The 13,569-nt window shown below is 47.8% G+C and overlaps 1 protein-coding gene across 4 annotated transcripts in view; it reads right to left on the bottom strand.

Annotated features, from left to right (window-relative positions):
- St8sia5 (ST8 alpha-N-acetyl-neuraminide alpha-2,8-sialyltransferase 5) overlaps positions 1–13,569 on the bottom strand; it is a 74,941-nt gene that overhangs the window by 35,678 nt on the left and 25,694 nt on the right. For 2 of the 4 annotated variants that reach the window (XM_020169191.2, XM_074069880.1), the window contains exon 2: positions 11,208–11,315. The exons of the other annotated variants lie outside the window; for them this stretch is intronic. In XM_020169191.2, coding sequence (XP_020024780.1) covers positions 11,208–11,315 — 108 coding nt within the window. The remainder of the gene's footprint in view (positions 1–11,207; positions 11,316–13,569) is intronic. 4 annotated transcript variants of the gene reach the window in all.

Here is a 13,569-nt window from a genome sequence, read left to right as displayed (position 1 = left end):
GAGCTGGGAGACTTTTGGACACATCTTGAGTGTGGCTAAAAGCCAGCTGTGTGACTTCTCCCTGTCTCCTCCTTAAAATACTGTTTGAACTAGGGTACCATCTTCCCTCTGACCAGCAGCCCTACCATTTCCTCCACAAAGCAATCCCACCTTGCCTCCTTTCTACATCACTCACACCCCGAACCAGGCAGGAGAATGACTCCAAACAGTGAAGGCAAACAGACAAACAGTGCTGTGTGTTAGATGCTCTTAGGTGGAGAGGTTTTTAAAGCTGGACTCACATCCCTTGTTAGCCACTGCTGTGTCTGTGTCTCCCAAAATTCATATGTTGAAATCCTAACCCCCAGTGTAATGGTAGTAAGGAGGTGGGATCTTGGGAGGTGAGGTGGGCAGAGCACTCATGAATGGAATTAGCACCCTTTCAAAAGACGCCTGAGAGAGAGAGATAGAGACCCCTTGCCCCTTCCACCACATGAAGATACAGCAAGAAAGTGTTGTCTATGAACCTGGAAGTAGGCCCCCTCATCTGAATCTTGAACTTGTAGCCTAAAAGACTATGAGAAATAACCTTCTGTTGTTTATAAGCCACCCAGCCTATGGCATTCAGTTATAGCAGCCCAAATGGACTAAGACAGCCATGTTAGGTCTGTCACTTCTCTGAGCCTCAGTTTCTTCAACCATAAAAGCAGCAAAGGCAGTGCAGTACATGAGTGACAGAGAGAAGACATTGGTGAGCATTCCAGGTAGGCAGTAGCCCACAGGAGGTACAAGAAATGTTCACTCCTGCTGTTGCCCTTCTTCTGCAACTAAAGGGCAAGTGCTTCCAGCAGATGCCACAGGGAGGCCCAGGACGCCAGACACTGGCTTCCAGTCCCTCAGCAGGATGATGGCAGAGCTGAGTCAAGGATGAATAACTCAGGCAGCTTCTCTACCATCTGCTCCAGTGACTTCCTTCTGCTGAGTTTAGTAAACATCCCTCCTGCTACCCTGTGGATGGAGCTCATGCTAAGTCCTGCTCAGGCTTGGGGTGTCCTGGATACCCTGACTCTGCTGCAGACTCTAAGGCTTTGGGCCCAGGGCCCCTGCCCACCCTGGAAGGCCTGCCCCTCCCAGGGCCTCTAGAAACAGTAACACATGAGCCTAGGAGCATACCTATTGTGTGCATCCCAACAGATGCAGAGCAATGCCTAGGCCCCCTCCTCCCTTGGGCTTTCACATTCTGGTCCAGTATTTATTCCCTGCCCTGATCACCCCAGGACCAGGTATTAGGCAACCAGGGACTGCCCTGACACCCAGAGCCAGAAGAAAGTTTCAGACAGGCCAATCTGAGCCTGCAAACCCTGCCTATCCAGTTACTGACCCCTTAGAAGGTCACATTTATCCCATGCTTCCACTGTCTCCCGCCTGTCCCTGGTGCTTCTCATTGGGCTCTGTGTGACATACCCTGACCTGTCTCCAGGGATCTGTGAGTACAAACCCCTTCCCTCACCTGGGTCATTTCCAAATCTGCATCTTCCCATGCCCAATTAACACAATCCCTAAGTCCCCAGAAAACACACTCAGCCAAGTCATCAAAACTGCTCCATGCCTGGGTCTGACACCTCAGTTTTCCCATCTGAAAAAGAGGAGCTAACAGGTTAAGCAAGACAAAGGTTGCATGTTTTCTCTCACATGTGGAAGATAGATCCCAAAGATAAACATATACACAAAAACAAACACAATCAAATACAAACTCATATATAGTAGAACTACTCTATAGAACTTGGGGAAGGAGGGAAAGGAAAGGAGAAAGATAGAGCATCAACAATATTGTAAAACATAACATCTGTGCAGGTACAGGGTACAAGGATACATATTGAAAACTGTTGAAAAATGGGGGGTGGGAGGTAAAGGGGTAAGAGAGTAATGGAAGGGGTTGAATGAACCACAGTGGGCATACATCAAGAAACTCCTTTGAACATTGACTTAGAAATTAATAAAGACAGGACTATAAAATTGGTACAGTGTGGAGGGGTACTCATGGGAGAGGGAAGGTGAACGAAGGAAATTAGGGTGAGGGAATGGTTTTCATATACTTATATGAAACAGAAGAATGAAATCTCTTGCAATTGTTTGAAGTGGGGTGGGGAGGGAGACAAGGGGAAAGAGATGGTGGGGGTGAGCTAACCAACGTACAATATAAGTCTATTTGGAATTGCCACAATGAATCTCTCCCGTACAGCGAATTTATCCTAATTTTTTAAAATTACAAAAAATAAAAAGAAAGGGGAAGCTAATAACCAGGAAGGCTAATTCTCCAGCCTTCCTGGGCTTTGCTTTTGGGGGATGTACTGCTGTGGCTTGGTCCCTAATGATGATGGATTAGCACACTGGGTCACCCCTAGATCCTGTCTCAGACAGGACAGCAAGGACTACGTCTGGAGGAAGCCACACAAATCCTCGTGTGGTTGGATGCAGCCCATCCTGCAGTCATCCAGGAAAAGGATGCTCCCGTTGTTTTGTGTAATGACATGGGAAGATGCTCTCATGATAGCATCCAATGCAAAATGCTAAGCACAAAACTGACCTCCATAAAGAAGTCCACATGCGTTTGGCGATGCCTGGGGAAACAGAAGAACTAGGAGGTGTTAACAGGGGTTTCTCGGAGTCATGAGATAAAGGGCAGTTTTTAAAATGCCTTTCTGTATTTTCATAAGTTTCCCGTAACGGGGTTATGATTCGTTCATTATTGGAAATCACTGATAAGTGTACTTTGCTTTTAAGTCCCCAGCTTCCCCTTTGCCTGGCAAGGAATCTAAGAGAGCAACCTTCCAACCTTCTCAAACTCCACTAGCTTCACCAGTGAGTCACCTTCTCTTCTTTCCGTTCTAGAAAGATGATCTCTACCCAGCTCAAAGGGGAGGAACCCTGGTTGGCACCTACAAGTATAAATGGTCCCAGCCAGTCGGTGATACCAGAAGCCCAGTTCCTCTCCAATGTCAGTTGGCTTTCAGAAGCCAAATCCAATGCTGGCACCAAGCTACATCCATCTGCCCCTGTCCCTGTGGCCACAGGGAATGTGAAGGACAGGGCTGGGCAGCATTCAACAGCCTCCACTACCTAAAAAGACGATGCAGAAGGCCTAGAGGGGATCCTTGGTGGTCCTGGGTACAGCTCCCCACCTACCCACACATGGGCGCCAGCTTTGCAGGCTGATAAGGCCTCTGTCAACAGTCCCCAGGCATGGAGCCTGCTCTGTGCCCCTGAACTCAGCAGTCTGAACCCTGTGATCCTGTTAAGCCTGAGGCAGAGCCTCAGAGAACCACAGAGTGGTTTAGTCCACAGTGGTAAGGAACACCATTAGCCCGTATGACACTTCTGTGTGAATTAGGAAAAAACCCTTTTACCTCCAAACTAATTAAGCCTCATGCCACGTAATAAGGCTGGTGGAGTGAAAGTGAGCTGGATTTCAGTCTCACTTGACTTTTTGACTGCTTTTATGCAGTGCCCATCTTGCACAACTGTATTAGGCAGCCTGATACCAGACCCTTTAATTGTGCCTCATTTAATACCCTTAACAGCCCTATGAGGCATGCATTACTTCCCCACTTTATACCTGAAACTCACACTGCAAGAGGTAAAGCACCTTGCCCAAGGTCATTCACCTAGTAAATGGTGGTGTTCGAGAACCCAGAAGCCCGGGTCTTAATCACTTCACTGAACCCCTCTCCCTGACTCTAGCAGCCACAGTTCCCTGGGGGTTTTCATGGTAAGCAGCCCCCACCCCCTCCCAAGGGTGACAGCCCTTCATCGATCTCAATGCTATTTCTGGAGCCAGAACAGCTGTCATCTGGAGCCAGCACACCACCCATCAGCAAACACACAGAAATCAGAGTTGGGAAATTGCAGCCTGACAATTTGTACACTCTGGTCCAAAGACCAGTGTGTCTTCCAAAGTAGGTCCAGAGAGGCTGGAAGGGCTCAGCTACAAACTACAGCAAACCATGGTGGCCAGGAGGAGACACTGTCACATGGTGGACAGCCCTGGCTGGACCCTGGCTGCTTCGTGGCCCTGCTCAGCAGCCTCAGATTTCACCTGTCCTCTCTGGGTCACAATTTCCTCGTCTGTCCCCGGGAATCGCCAGAGCTGTTTTTGAAAGACCTGCTGTTCTGAGTGCACCCTAGGTGATCCTGTGGCTAATCTGTCCATGGGGAGGGGACTGGTGGTCAGAGGCAAAGTCAGATGCTGAGACTCACACTTCCTCCTGCAGCCAGTAGATCTGCAGGGTCCTCATCCCAGTGGCCAGTAAATTCCCTGTAAGAATACCTATGAAGTGATATTTTCCACCCAGGGTGCCCTAAAAATTCCCCTTGCAAAAAAATTCAGCTCAGCTTTGAAGGTCTACACCAGCACTGGCCATGGCCTGCCTGCCCCTGGTGGAGTCTGACCACCTTCCCCCACCCCAAAAAACCCAAAGGAGCATCCTAGTTGCCTCCTTCTCCTTCATCTCCTGCCAAATCTTGCCACTTCTACTTCCTTAGTCATCCTCATCTCTACCCTGGTGCAGGTCAGAGATTCAGTCTTCCTGAATCTCCTCCATTAGTCTCAGAGTCTGTGATGGTCTTCTTTGTTGTGTCTTCCTAGTTAAATACACATCCATCAGAGGTCAGCCTGGTATCAGCTTCCTGGGCTGCCTTCTAGCCCTCCCTTCTCCTTGCCCCCAGCCTCTGAGCTCATCACCTGTCTGGCCGTGACAACACTGACTTATACAAGATTCCTCCAGTGTCCCTCAGTGGTGGGGAGGGATTTTCTCTCTTCCACTCACTGCTGATTTACTGATCCTGCACTGTGGGCCAGGCACTGTTTCAGGCAAAATACAGTGATGAACTCACCAGGCAAAAATCCCCACCCTTATCCAGTTTCCATGCGTGGAGATGATAAAACACTTATTCAATATAGTGCTATAAAACAAACAAGGGCAGGGTAGGAGACTGGAGGGAACCTGTGGGCAGTGGGAAGTCAAGAAAGTCCTCTCTGCACAGAGGACATGAAGAGAGGTGTGCAGCCCTAGGCAGATGTGCTGGAAGAACAGAGAGTAAACACAAATGATCTGAGGGCAGCAAGAGCCAGGTTGCTGCAGTCATAGCAGCTGCCAAGGTGGCTGGGGCAGAGGGTGGGGAAGTCAGAGCGGTATGTGACACCTGGCCACATTGGGCTTGTGAGGCACCCAGCAAGATGGAGACTCTCAGAGCATTTAAGCAGGGAACAGAGTGGCTGCAAAGGGGGTGAGTGAGCTTTGAGAAGAAACTCTGCTGTGTGAGAAGGTGACCAGGAGTTGAGGGAGAAGGAGACAGACTCAGGAGTAGTTTAGGGATGGAAATGTCAGGGTGTGCTGACAGCTAAGACTTAGCAAATAAAAGTGATAAAAATCTATAACAACTTTTAGAACTTTAGCTTGAGCAACGAGTTGGGTGAGGGAGCCATTAAGGAAGTGGGGACATGACAGGTTTAGAGTGTGAATGGAAAGGTGAGTGGCCATGGGAAGTTTGCTGGGAACCTCAGATATCCAAGAGAAGGTAACAGGTAAGAGTCCAAAAGGCACACCAAAGGCAGGTCTAGAGACAGACATTCAGAGTTAAAGGACAGAGGATTCCATGAGATGTCCTCTCCATGAACCAGAAGGAAAAAGGCTGAGGACAGGCCTGAGGTCAGCTCTGACATTCAGATGTTGGCAGAAGGACTGAGAAGGAAGATCTGCAGGTAGGAGGAAATCTGGACATGGAGCCCAGGGACAGAAAGCTCAAAGGAGAGAATCTTTCCTAGACACTAGTGTCAACTCCATCCAATGCTAAGGGAGTTCAAAGAAGAAGGGAAGACACCACTGATCTGGCAAATGGAAAGTCATCAGTGACCTTGACAATAGCAGATTCATGGACATGAACTGAGACAAGACAGAAAGTGGGAGGCGTTGGCAATGGTGATCATGAAGTCTCCATGAGAAGGAGTGTATGAAGGACTGGGTCCAGGGGAAGGGAGGAGAGAATGAGACGTCTTCTGACGTGTGAAGGGGCAGCAGAAAGAAGAAGAGATGAAACTGGCTCCGAAAAGCAAATCCCTAAGCCCAGCTGAGCATTAGGAAGGGAAGGTTCACCCTCAACACAAGGAGGCACACTCTAACAAGGTGTTAGAAGATGGCCTCTTTGCCAGCGTTGTGCATCCCCATCACCTACTATCCCGGGACATTCTTGGTGGCCATTGATTAAGGAGGATGTAAGGCAATATCAGGTTACATTGAGCTTCTAGGAGCTTCTAGAGGTCTTAGGTTCTAGAGAACACTTTTGAGTGCCCCCGATAAGATTATCAGTTGGATGCTGATCCTCCCAACCCAACCTAAGCCCCTCTTCTTTCTATTTTCTATTTCTTTCCATCCTCACTCCTTCCCAAGGCCTCTTACCTTTGTCAAGTACCTGGTATGAAGTTCTTAAAGACAGTCAAGGAAGCAGGAAACATGGGATATGGGGAACAGAAGAAGTGTGGGTGATGGCAGCTGAAGGGAGAACAGACTGGGGTGAGAAGGTTGACCCAGACTCCTCACTTTCTAGAGGAGGCTGTTACCAAAGCAGCCCTGTTTTATCCACTGTACAGTATGTCAATAACTGAAATCATTAGCTCTCCAGGAAAGTTTACTTGCAAGGTGACACAGTATGAAGACTGGAGAGCAAGTCTCAAAACTCTGTCTTCCTGAAGATAGTGTTTGGAGCTATTTGTGGAATAAAGAAACAGAGTGACTTAAGGCATAGAGAAAGGAGATTGGAGGTGAGGATATGAGTGGTCTGCATATGCGTAATACATCGTCATGGCCTCCATAGGATGCATCTTTAAAAAATGACAGTGTCAGTATGATCTCAGGGTGGAGTTTTGGGCCTGCTAACATCAAAAGGTCACCCATCAGACAACTATGCAAGCCCAAGTGAAAAGTTTGGTGGTTTTGACAAAACTGGCCTTCAAGTCCCTGAAAAGTAACCTAGGCAGCCATTATCAGCATGACCCATACATCAGAGGTGTTATCTACAGCAAAGCTAGAGGGAGACTAAAAATACATTGCTCAGCTGTGTGACCTCCAAAATTAGTGATTTTAAAGGTAGGTAAAGTTTAATTCAGGTTTAATTCAGGTTTCCCCTTAATTTCAAGGAAACAAACTGGTGAAAAGATGCCACCTCCCCAGGACAATGCCCTGAGTCACAGGCTAATCTGAAGCCAGGCTCTATTCAGAAGGGGACCCCAGTTATGACTGAGTGGGAGTGGCTTGTGTGAGGATTTTTAACTGTGGAGCCATTGGCAAGCTATGGAGTATATGACCTCCTTTATATCAATCAGAGAGCTGAGTTAATGGCCCAGTTTACAGATGAAGAAACTGAGGCACAGAAAGCTCATGTAAGTGGTCATTTGCCAAGGAGACTTCACTGAGACTCAATTAAGGTGCCAAATCTCAGGGATCAGGTCGCTCATGGCACAACGTATGTGAGAAGTCCCCTCACCAACACCCCCACGCTACCTTATCGACAGCCTCATCTGCCTGAAGGATGCCCACATCTGGTACACGAGAGGAAGAGGGAAAGCCGCCATTTTTGTTTTGTTTATTTTTTTCTAGCACCCAACTCAGAACATTCTGTCACACCTGACTCTCTCCAAATTCTTCCCGGTTGAATGGATCCCAAGAGCTCTATCCCTTTCTACCCACCTTCCTTTGCCACTGAAGTAAAAATTGACCACAAAGGCTCACACTACGCTAGTCTACAGCCACAATACAGAGTGCTGCCCAATGGCACCTCACTGCCACACCTGAAACTCCACGATGGACTCCCTTTCAAAAAGCGGAATCCCCAGGAACAGGTGCCCACCCTGCAAGACCAAGGCCACCAAGTGGGGAAGTTGCCTTCCCTTACCCCAGAGCAGTCACTGTGCAGATGGGGAGCTAAACCAGGCTAGAGAGCCAAGACACTCAGCTACTCAGGAGGCAGAGACTGTAAGGATGGCAACTCAAGGCCAGCCCAGGCAAAAACTTAGGAAGACCCCACTTCAGTCAAGCTGACTATGAGTGGCACTTGCCTATCATTCCAGCTACAAGGGATGTCTAGGTAGGAAGATCATGGTTCGAGGCCAGCTACAGGCAAAAACACAAGATTCTACTTAAAAAACAACTAAAGCAAAAAAAGCCTGAGGGTATGGGTCCAGTGGTAGAGTGCCTGTCTAGCAAGCACAAGGCCCTGAATTCAAATCCCAGTACTGCCAAAAAATTATTCCTATCTGCTCATTGAAGCAGTTCCTCTAAGGATGCTTTTTAGACAACACTTTCAGAGCTAGACTTGACCTTTGCAAAACTAGAAGTCAGTGTGTATTTTCTAAATTACACACTTTCCAATTCAACCCAGAGTTTCCCCAGTGTGTGCCCAATGAGATCTATCCGGTATAGATCTTCTTTGTGGTCCAGCTGGAAGTTTCCTAGCCTGATCATTCAGACTTAAACAGGAGCTCCTTGTGGCTCCTGTTTAAGCATAGTATGTGTGAATCATTTGCTGTTTTGCCCCTGTTTATCCTCTGGTTATATTTGGTACCACCTGACTTCCCTTCCAGCCCTGTTAATAATAAATGATGACAGATTGTACTGTATTTCCACACACCATACAACTATAGATAGCAAAATATGACACACACTGAATTATTCAATAGGCGACTAACACTATGAAGAGTCTTCTCCAGCCCATCCCACATGCAGAACTGGTAATGGGGATGATGAATATGATGTACTCAGTAGGTCCTCCCTTGTTAGGTCCTTCTCCAGGCCCTGGAAATCTGCTGTCAGTTGCTGTCCAACTCATTTTAAAGAAGGCACAAGCTGCTTACTCACCAAGGTGAAAACTCTCCCACATGTGGTTCAGTTCTGATTACATTAACCATTATTTCCCATACATGGGAACAAAACATTTTGCAGTCTTTCTCATATGGGGGTACCTTGAGGGTCAACTGGCAATTGATATTTGAAATTGGAATTGTCCCCAGAGAAATTTGGGATGTGTGGACAGAGGGAGTTCTTGGTTAAATGGCAGCTTTCCAAAAGGAAGTCAACTCAGCTGGTAATTGAACATTGGACATTGAATAAAGTGCATTTGAATTCCAAAACCAAACTGATGGAACCCAGCAATGTTTCCTACTCTGAGGGATTCCAGTGACAGGGAAAGAGACGCTGTCCCGAGTCATCTGGAGGAGGAGAGGAAGAGAAAATAAAGAGCAAGGGGGATGAGAAAAGGAAGGAGAAAGGTGGGCCAAGCCAGGTACTGGTGACTCATGCCTGTAATCCTAGCTACTTGAGAGGCTGATATCAGGAGGAATGTGGTTGGAGGCAGACCGGGTAAAAAGTTATCAAGACCTCATCTTGACCAAAAGGTGGGTGTGGTGGCATTTGCCTGTCATCCCAAGCTACATGGGAGGCTGAGACTGGGAGGACTGCAGTTGGAGGCCAGCCTGAGCAAAAAAGTTTGTGAGATCCCGTCTCAATGAGAAAAAAAAATTGGGTCTTGGTGATGGCAGGAAGTGTAACACAGAAGGATTGTGGTCCAGGCTAGCCTAGACAAAAAGCAAGACCTTGTCCCCAAAATTACCAGAACAAAAGGGGTTAGAAGCATGGCTCAATGATAGAGCAACTTTCTAGCAAGTGAAAAGCCCTGAGTTCAAACCCCAGTCACACACACACACACACACACACACACAAAGAAAGAGAGAAAGAGAGAGAGAAGGAAAGGTGGGCTAAAAAAGGAAACAGGAAGAAAGGGAAAGGTAAGAAGGGAAGAGAGTGAGAGCAGACATTAAGGAAGCGGCAGGAGACACTAGCAACAGAGAAAGTTAAGGACAGAATCCATGTAATGGTGTCAGCCTCTGACTGGGGACATCTGTCCAGAAGCAGCCTCCCAGAGTGTCCTTTTGCTCAATCTAGCATTTTCCAATCAAAGCCTTTCAAGTATCTACCTCTTCCATGAGGCTTCCCCGGATGGTGAACACCTGCTCACTCACCTAGACCACCTCCCATCTGGGCAGGCGGGACACACAGCGGACACATGAGCATGGGGTACTCAACATCTGAAGGACAACTGTGGATCACTCACCTTCCCTGTGACATCCCAGGGGCTGTGTGGCTGGCCAGGGCTCCTGCTACCCATATGGAGGAAGAACTGTGGTCCAAGAGGCCAGTATCAAGGCCTGGTCATGGTGTGTGACCATCTCACACTTTCAGGCTGCTCTGTGGGCATCAGCCCTCTTGGTTTCTGACATCCCAGTCACCTTTACACTTTGAAAGCACTTAACAAAAGCATACCTATTGGGGGTCCCTGAAAAACTCATTATTGCTTCTCTGAAGGATCAAATACATGTTGAGGGGTCAAAATTAACCTCAAGGAAAGCCCAAGCTTCTTTTGGAGGGAAGTGGATCTGAGAGTCAGCCCAGGCTTAGAAATAACAAAAATTAAAGAACCAAACAAGTTAACGAGCCCCTAGAAACCCTCAGCGGGTAGGTTCCAGCCACAACTAAGAAAAAATAGCGTTCTGCTTTGTCTGCAGAAATTCCCCACAATCCCTCTGGACAAGGAGTGGTCTCACCTGCGAGTATTCCATCACCCACTTAACAGATACCACTGAGCTCCTACTCCACAGCAAGCAGAGTACCCTACGTCACTGGCTTTAGCTCCAAACAATGCAACAGATCAAGAGGAAATAATCATGTGATGGTATAAATGTCACCTCTTGGGACTGTCTTAATGCAAGTGGCCTTGCCTCAGTCAAAGGGCAGCCTCACTGGGCACTGGACTTCAGAGGAGCAGAGAAACCCCTCACAACACCCACCCCTGGTGCCATCCACATACCCACACACATACTTGCCAGCTGACTTCTGAAATCCCTGCTGTGGGGACACAGCTTCAAATGGAGGCTTGAGACCCAGACTCCCCCACGTCACCCCACCCAGAGGGGCCAGTGAGTCCCTACATTGCTGGGGTTTGGGTCCTACCCCCTCACCCTTCACTTCCACTCATCCCTGAAGTTAATGGGGACAGGCAGCAAGCTGTGAGCCACTGGGACAAGGCACTCCTTCCCCAATGGCAGCTCTGCCATCAGGCAGGGACTGCAGGGTCCCCACAGGATAGGCTCCCCCCTCCCTGCCATTTTCTGGGTTCTGTACCTGGAGCTGGAGTCACTGCTGCTCTGCACTGCTGGGTCATCGGTGACATTAAAGAACCCCGTCCAATTGGCCAGCTGGTCACCATTCTGCCAACCGAACTGAAGGCCTCTGGCAAGAAAACGAGGCAGTCGGTACACACACTCATTTGTTGGGTTCAGCCTGTCTATCAGAGAGCCACATTCTGTCATGGTGCCCATGAGACACATCACCTTGACCATATACTTGTTGTAAACAATGGTGAAGACTGCAACCACAAGAATGACGATAGTAGATTGCACCCGTCTAGTGTCTCTGCTCTCCTGCATCCACCCTTTCATCATTACTACAGGGCTGAGATCACACATTTTACACACAGGGAAAGTGAGGCTCAGTGAGATTAAGAACATACAACTCTTCAATCCCCTGCATGGTGCCATCCCTCAATTCCTGCCTCTAGACACTTAAGCCAAAAGAACTCCAGTCGCCAGCACAGAGGCGAAGTACACTTCAAGGATTTTAAACCAGTACATAAGGATGCCACTCCCAGCTCAAGGAAACAAGGACGTAACAGTGTTTCTCTCCACTCTCTCCCCACACTTGATGAAAATGACAGCAAAGCAATACATGTGGACATTGGCGAGGAAAGGAGGTGACAGAAGACACTAGCAATAACATTTTAGAAGATGACAGGCAGATGGGTAATTGACTTAGAGCACAGGAAGCAGAATCCCAATGATCTCCAAGAAGCAGATCTAGTTGGAGGGCACAACGCCCAAAGGCTCAGACATGGGAGGGGCCAAGGGCCACCATAGTGGGTGTGCAAGATGGCAAAAGCAAGAGGACTATATTAAGTCAGACATAGTCTTACACATACGGGGCAGTTAGACAAACTGTCCCCACTACACACACATATACACACACACACACACACACACACACACACACACACACCCAGTTCCCCTTCCCAAGTCCAAGCAGTCACACCACAGATGGCAGCAGGCTTGCTCCCTGGGGTAACTGACACGGGAGGTTCTGCACCGTTCTCCTCACAAGCAGAGTCTCTGCACTGGAAACAGCTGGGGGCACCTGAAGTCTGCTGAGTGTATCTAGCTTCCAAATGCTGCAAGGTACATTGGATCCTCCAGTCTCTCAAGAGGGAAACCAACCAGCTCAAAGGAGATGGCTAAGAAGAAAAGGCTGGTTCCCACATGTTCACCTGAGACAAGCTTTCTCTAGCTGGCACTGTGGCTGGAGAGTTCTTTGTTATGAGACTGTCTTGAGTTTCATAGGATGTTAAGCAACATCCCTGGTCTCTGCTATTAGACACCAGCCGAACTTCAAGCCCAGCCCTCTGTTGTGGCGATCAAAAATGTCTCAGGGGCTGGTATAATGGTGCACGCCTGTAATCCCAGCACTTAGAAGACACAGACAAAAGGATTGTAAGTTCAAGGCTAGCCTAGGCTATGTAGACTCTGTCTCAAAAGAAAAATAAAAAGTCTCTAGGCATAGCCAAGTGTCCCCTGGAAGCAAAATTATTCTGGTGTGGGAACTACTGTCACAGAACAATATACAGAGACAGATGAAAAAAGTAGAAAACATTTTCATAAAACCTAAATAATAAATAGCCTCTCCACTAAGGAAACAGGGACAGAGATGGGTGCCTAAGCAGATCTGTCCACAACCTAATTATGAGCTGAAGCTCCTTGTTGAGTCTCTGCACCCCACTATAAGCTGACGCCCCTACTTGAGTTTCTGCACCTCTTGTGGCCACTTGTTCCAATCTTTCAAGAGAGGGAACTGTCTCAAATGTCTCCAGAGTCCTTGACCAAAAATGTCACGCAGCTGAACCATCAGTTTCAATGCCCACTGCTCCTTGGAAGTTTTGCTCCCTTCCCATGTGCTCAGCTAATAGAGAGCTGCATACATGAGGCACTCAATCGATGCTTTGTTGAATGACTGCTGGTTCCTTTTTCACCCTCTCAATCTCAGTAGCACTGAGAGCTCAGCCTGGGAAAGGAATAGATATAACTCACAGAAGTCTGAAGTCAAGGCAGAAATGCCCATCGGTTCTCAGTCCATTCAGAAAACAGCAGCATTCGATTTTGGTCTGATTTTGTAGTTATTCATTCATTTATTTATTGAAGTGGTTACGTTTCACTATTTAAGAGATCAGTGAGGCATTGCTTGGTGAGCCTCTGAGTTTGGTTTATTCAGAAGAGACATCTGTTGAGTGCTCACTATGGACCCTACTCCAGCAGTGCCAAAAGTCTCATTAGTCCCACTTATAGATGATGGAAAACACACTTTAGAGAGGTTAGGAACCTGTCCAAGATCTCAAGGATGTATGATTCTAAAAACTTTTATTTGTAAAAGCCTTTACCAG

This window comes from Castor canadensis, chromosome 4 (assembly GCF_047511655.1).
Source record: "Castor canadensis chromosome 4, mCasCan1.hap1v2, whole genome shotgun sequence".
Lineage (NCBI taxonomy): Eukaryota > Metazoa > Chordata > Mammalia > Rodentia > Castoridae > Castor > Castor canadensis.
This window is presented reverse-complemented; position numbering and strand designations above follow the sequence as displayed.